Here is a 6,712-nt window from a genome sequence, read left to right as displayed (position 1 = left end):
CCACGGATTTTTATCTTTCCCTTTCAAGATGCAACTGGTTATTTACTTGTGTGCATTTTAAATCCATTCCAGCAGCTGTGGAAACTTTGTGCTCTGTGTGGTGTGTGTGTGTGTGTGTGTGTGTGTGTGAGAGAGAGAGAGAGAGAGAGAGAGAGAGAGAGAGAGCTAGCGAGAGAGAGAGAGAGAAAGAGAGAGAGAAAGAGAGAGAGAGAAAGAGAGAGAGAGTGTTTGTGGTGTGAATGTGGTGTGCACGCTCTTTTCTGCCAGTGTGTTTTTAACGGCACTCACGAATCAAACTGGTATTTTCCCCAGCCCCCCAGCCCCCCCTTTTTCCGGTTCTCAGTGAAAGCTTTCAGGTCTGGAATCAAAGACGTGAGCGGGTATTGTGTTTTCACCCTGCAGACTTAAATAACATTCAAGAAATATCACCAGAGAAACCTAACTCTCAATGACCAAATTGACTAAAATCCTTTGCCATTTTAAAAAGAAAAGTATGCGCTTAAATTACATATCTTGGAACCACAAAAAAACACCCTGCGTAATTATATAAAAAAATACATGACATGAATATGGGTTCCAAATAACCACTTTCAACATGACCAATTCTTTTTTTTTTTTTATCGCCAAAACATCAAATAGCATAAAACCACTATACTGCAGAGATTGGAAGAAATGCATTTAAAGCACCGATGAAAATGGCGTGTGCGGTATAATTACCTCAAATTGCTGTTCGCTTGACACCCTGACACTAATTTTATTCAAGCCACTGGGAAATAAATGTTTTAAAAGCACTCCTCTCCAAAACGCTGGAGCGAGTGAGGGCTGAGGTCGTGAAGGAAAGGAAAGGGTAAAGTTTCCATCACGCTAAAAGAATTAAATAATCCATTTAAAAATAAGTGTCTGTGTGGATCGACAGCCTTTAATACCCACATTTTTAACGCTTGCCCTGTATGTGGATTGATTCTCCCCCCCCCCCCCCCCCGCCCTTCAGCATTCCCTCACCAGATGGATTTTTGCTACTGCAGATCAGCAGAGGGTGTCAGATCTTTCAGAGTGCACCAGGCTGGAACGAGCAGAGCTTCTTAGCAACTCTCTTCTCCCCCCCACCCCCCAACCCCCTTCTCGCGCTCCCTCCCTCCTTCAGACAACTCCCCCCTTCACCCCCGCCCCCCCACCCACCCTCCCTCCGCCCCCTCCACGTAATTCCGAAAGAGCAGAAGAAAGCGAAGGAGAGCAAGAAAAGAGGAGCTGAGTGACCGAGAGCCGGGGGGGCCCCCCGAAGGGCTGAAGAGCGCTGGAGGGGAGGAGAGGGGAAAGGATGGACAGCCACAAAACACAGCGATTGCGGAAATTTTCCAGCGCCATTGGCACGGCAGCGTGAGTCTTTCGGGTCCGGCGTGATTTCAGCACCGGGGGGACTGGACAGCACCCCGGGGGGACTCAGGGCAACCCGCAGCCTCCGCGAGAACTCCGCCAGACGCCTCCTGCCCAGAAGCCGCCGAAGCCCTGCTTTGTATCAGAGAGGCAAGGTCAGTCCGACGCACAGCCATGCACAGGCAGTGCGCCTGTACTACGCTGCAAACCCTCTGCTTGTTTCTCTAACATGCACTTGCTTCTAATTACTAGCTTTGTTCCCTTCCTCGTTAGTGACGACCGCTAGCCGAGCGTCTTAGGGGTGTATTTTTAATTTAGACGTATACGTTTAACTTCTTTTTTGGTTATTTTTTTTTTTAAGGGCTAACAGGGAGTGGGGCTTATTTTTCCTACTTTTTTTTTTTTTTTTTTGCTTGCCTTGCACTACGTGCCTGGATAGTTTGTGGATATAATTATTGACTGGCGTCTGGGTTGTTGCAGTGCGGGGGGGTTAGGGAGGAAGGAATCCACCCCCACCCCCCCAAACCCTTTTCTTCTCCTTTCCTGGGTTCGGACATTGGAGCACTAAATGAACTTGAATTGTGTCTGTGGCGAGCAGGATGGTCGCTGTTACTTTGTGATGAGATCGGGGATGAATTGCTCGCTTTAAAAATGCTGCTTTGGATTCTGTTGCTGGAGACGTCTCTTTGTTTTGCCGCTGGAAACGTTACAGGGGACGTTTGCAAAGAGAAGATCTGTTCCTGCAATGAGATAGAAGGGGACCTCCACGTAGACTGTGAAAAAAAGGGCTTTACAAGTCTGCAGCGTTTCACTGCCCCGACTTCTCAGTTTTACCATCTATTTCTGCATGGCAATTCCCTCACTCGACTTTTCCCTAATGAGTTCGCTAACTTTTATAATGCAGTTAGCTTGCACATGGAAAACAATGGCTTGCATGAAATCGTCCCTGGGGCTTTTCTGGGGCTGCAGCTGGTGAAAAGACTGCACATCAACAACAATAAGATCAAGTCTTTTCGAAAGCAGACTTTTCTGGGGCTGGACGATCTGGAATACCTCCAGGCTGATTTTAATTTATTACGGGATATAGATCCGGGGGCCTTCCAGGACTTGAACAAGTTGGAGGTACTCATTTTAAATGACAATCTCATCAGCACCCTACCTGCCAACGTGTTCCAGTATGTGCCCATCACCCACCTCGACCTCCGGGGAAACCGGCTGAAAACGCTGCCCTATGAGGAGGTCTTGGAACAAATCCCCGGCATTGCCGAGATCCTGCTGGAGGATAACCCATGGGACTGCACCTGTGATCTGCTCTCCCTGAAAGAATGGCTCGAGAACATTCCCAAAAATGCCCTGATCGGACGAGTGGTGTGCGAAGCCCCCACCAGACTGCAGGGGAAAGACCTCAATGAAACCACAGAGCAGGACTTGTGTCCTTTGAAAAACAGAGTGGATTCTAGTCTCCCAGCGCCCCCTGCCCAAGAGGAGACCTTCGCTCCTGGGCCCCTGCCAACTCCTTTCAAGATAAATGGGCAAGAGGAGCATGCTACCCCAGGGGCTGCTCCGAACGGAGGTACAAAGATCCCGGGCAACTGGCAGATCAAAATCAGACCCACGGCGGCGATAGCCACTGGCAGCGCCCGCAACAAGCCCCCAGCCCACGGTGGTGGCTTGCCGTGCCCGGGGGGCTGCAGCTGCGATCACATCCCAGGGTCGGGGTTAAAGATGAACTGTAACAACCGGAACGTGAGCAGCTTGGCTGATTTGAAGCCCAAGCTCCCCAACGTGCAAGAGCTTTTCCTGCGAGACAACAAGATCCACAGCATCCGCAAGTCGCACTTTGTGGATTACAAGAATCTCATCCTTTTGGATCTGGGCAACAATAACATCGCCACGGTAGAGAACAACACTTTCAAGAACCTTTTGGACCTCCGGTGGCTCTACATGGATAGCAACTACCTGGACACGCTGTCCCGGGAGAAATTCACCGGGCTGCAAAACCTCGAGTACTTAAACGTGGAGTACAACGCGATCCAGCTCATCCTCCCCGGCACCTTCCACGCCATGCCCAAACTGAGGATCCTCATCCTCAACAACAACTTGCTGAGGTCCCTGCCCGTGGACGTGTTCGCGGGGGTGTCGCTCTCGAAGCTCAGCCTGCACAACAATTACTTCATGTACCTGCCGGTGGCAGGGGTGCTGGACCAGCTGACGTCCATCATCCAGATCGACCTGCACGGCAACCCCTGGGAGTGCTCCTGCACCATTGTGCCTTTCAAGCAATGGGCAGAACGCCTGGGCTCCGAAGTGCTGATGAGCGACCTCAAGTGCGAGACGCCGGTGAACTTCTTCCGCAAGGATTTCATGCTCCTGGCCAACGACGAGATCTGCCCCCAGCTGTACGCCCGGGTCTCGCCCACGTTAACTCCGCACAGTAAAAACAGCACCGGGTTGGCGGAGACCGGGACGCACTCCAACTCGTACCTCGACACCAGCAGGGTGTCCATCTCCGTGTTGGTCCCGGGACTGCTGCTGGTGTTCGTCACCTCCGCCTTCACGGTCGTGGGCATGCTGGTGTTTATCCTGAGGAACCGCAAGCGGTCTAAGAGGAGGGACGCCAACTCCTCGGCGTCCGAGATCAATTCCCTGCAGACCGTCTGTGACTCTTCCTACTGGCACAACGGGCCTTACAACGCCGATGGGGCGCACAGAGTTTACGACTGTGGCTCGCACTCGCTCTCAGACTAAAACAAAACAAAACAAAGCAAAACAAAACAACAAAAGACCCGAATCATCCGGGAGGGAGCGGGACAATCGCCAGGCGAGGTTCCCTCCCAGCCCCCTCCCTACCCCAAGCCGATGGGGTTAGAGGAGCCCCCCCTCCTCCCCGCCCCGCCCCACCCCCTCACCCCCGAGATCTGAGTGCCCCGGCCGAGGGCTGGATGGACAGGAGTCAGTGAACAGTCCGCCCAGAGGCTCGGACCACCTTAGCTGCTTTGTGCACACCGAGAGAGCAGACTGTGGCGGGCGGGGAGAGCGCGGCCAGCTCGGCTCGGGCTGCGGGCGGCGCTTTTGGACCAAGCCCAGTAGGGGACCAGCTCCGAGAACAACTCGCAGCGCCCCTGCTCTCCGCCCAGGGCGCGGTGGGAAGGCTGCCGCAGTCCTAGACACATCCACCTAGACCCACGTCTTATAGAGAGAACTAGATCATCTATTTTTTTTTCCTCCCCTGTGGATTAGCCCCCCGGGAGCACGGGGGCGTGATGATGACTCCCTGCCGGCGACGCAGGGATGGGCAGTTGCACGAAGGCATGAATGTATTGTACATAAAGAACTTGGACTTCAGACAAAAAAACAAAAACAAAAACAAACAAAAATAATAATAATAAAGTGCTGCATGGCTAGCATGGAATCCACGCGCTCCAGGGACGCTGCCCTCCCAGCGACTCCAGACGGCGTCCAGTTCACAGCACCCACCCTCTTACCTGATAAGTCTCATCGTATCAAACTTTCTCTAAACGAAATACAGTATAATCAGAAAGTGCCATTTCTCCATTATTTGTGATCAGTAGGCAGTTCAGAGCGTAAGTTTACTGTGAAAAAAAAAAAAAACATGTAAAGGTTTTATTTAAGACATTTGCATGGCTAGTCATCAGTCCATTTTATGAGTTAAAAATGTATTTTGTTAAGCGAAGTTTTTAATGGGTTGTTTTGGGCTCTTTATTTTATTTTGATGGTGATGTTTTATTTTATTTTTATTTTAAGGGGGAATATTTTTCTATACATATCCAATAATGCCTTCCATCTGAATGTAAAATAAGTACCCATGATTTCTATTATAGTATCAGTGTAATTATAAAAAAAAAAAGATTTCGAGGCAGTTAAGCATGACCAATTAATGTCACTCTAGTGCTTAGGCTGCGATTCTATGGTAGCAACTCTGTGCTGGTGTAAATCTTACTTATAAAGTAGGAAAAAAGAACCGAGGAAGCACGTGAAACTTACTAATTCTATTCAAGGATTTTATAATGGCATATTTTTTCAGTATTAAAGTGAAAATGTTTTCAACACTGGGTCCTTACATTTTTCCAGCTTTTTATTTACAATTGCTAAATTGGATCTGCCATGGAAGGGATGGTGGACGGGGAAGGTGGAGGGTGGATCCCTTCTCGAGCCACATTGAGGCTCAATTCGCCTTACTTAGTTTTACACCTTTTACATAGTTTCCTCCTTCTATGCCTCCCTGCCTTTCCAGTTTCCCCCATAAAGTACTGTCTCCTCCCCCATGTCCCCATCCCCTCCTCCCATTTGAATGCAGCAGCCAATCCCTTTATTAGTTTGGGAGCCCCCTCCTTGCTGCTTCTGCTGCTCTGCACACTGCAGATATATATGAAGGGTGTTAGTACAGATTTTGATTTAATTGACTCTGCCTGGATCAGTCTCATTAAACAGAGTGGAGATTTCATTGGTCAGCACTCTTCAATGAAAGACAAGCCCTAATGACGGGCATTTGAGATGCTGCTGGCATTTCACATTCAACATCTGTTGAAAATGGTAAAACTAATTAGTGCCCACCCACCCTGTCCGCCCCCAGCAACTGCATATTGAAAGTTGGTAAAGTATTCGTCTTTATGGAAATCAATCATTATCCTAAAGAAGTGTTTCTCTCCCATCATTTGGACTCCTGGTTTTGACCCAGTAATTAACAGAAAATGCTTTGAACTGTTTGAATGGTATGAGCCACTGTAATTCTGGACTCAAAAAAATAATCCCCTGGGATTTCTAAGTAATCTATTTTATCAGCAGTTAGGGAACTAGAGAACAAATAGAACTAGGTATATTGATGGGGTCTGCATTCCACTGCATATCCACCATGAGAAGTATGTCAAAAGATTGCAGACCACAGATTAAAACCCAAAATGATGAGATTGTACATCAACTAGAGAGGGTCCCCAGAGCAGTTGTAAGGTTTGCCTTCTAGAATTCATATTCTAAAGAAATTCCCCAGAACACTGATGTTCGGGAGTATGTATTATTTATTTTAACGCTTTTTAAATAAAATATTTTAAACCATACTATTCCAAAGGCCATTCATCATTTTCTCTCTTGACTCTTGGTTGTGGATATTTCATAGTGGTACACTTGCAACCTACGATCCTGACAAATGTTACAGGTAGCTTTTGTTTAATTTCCATATGGAAACTTTAAGTCTTATTATGGGAAGTACAACTGAGTTCCTGGAAAGGTATCACCAGGCTTATCTGTGTTGGAATGTTGGGGAATTGGAAGAATCATATCTTCAACATTATTATGAATTTAAAGAAGGTGAAGAAAAGAT

General features: G+C 48.3%; 1 protein-coding gene across 2 annotated transcripts; it reads left to right on the top strand.

The window, feature by feature from the left end:
* The first annotated feature begins 1,212 nt into the window (after positions 1-1,212).
* Positions 1,213-6,449, top strand: SLITRK1 (SLIT and NTRK like family member 1). Of its 2 annotated transcripts, none has more exons than XM_055138211.1 (2): positions 1,213-1,529; positions 2,087-6,449. In XM_055138211.1, the coding sequence occupies exon 2, from the start codon at positions 2,290-2,292 to the stop codon at positions 4,120-4,122; it is 1,833 nt and encodes a 610-aa protein (XP_054994186.1). In that variant the 5' UTR covers positions 1,213-1,529; positions 2,087-2,289; the 3' UTR covers positions 4,123-6,449. The 2 variants fall into 2 exon arrangements, with proteins under 2 accessions (XP_054994186.1, XP_004604075.1); XM_004604018.2 differs by having other exon boundaries at positions 1,973-6,449.
* The last annotated feature ends 263 nt before the right edge of the window (positions 6,450-6,712 follow it).

The sequence above is a fragment of the Sorex araneus genome, chromosome 1 (genome assembly GCF_027595985.1).
Source record: "Sorex araneus isolate mSorAra2 chromosome 1, mSorAra2.pri, whole genome shotgun sequence".
Taxonomy (NCBI): Eukaryota; Metazoa; Chordata; class Mammalia; order Eulipotyphla; family Soricidae; genus Sorex; species Sorex araneus.
The sequence above is the reverse complement of the archived record's forward strand: the minus strand, read 5'-3'. Positions and strand labels throughout refer to the sequence as shown.

What these genes read in the sequence shown, in the direction of transcription:
- SLITRK1 (XM_004604018.2), top strand. Translation starts at nt 2,026, where the DNA reads ATGCTGCTTTGGATTCTGTTGCTGGAGACGTCTCTTTGTTTTGCCGCT.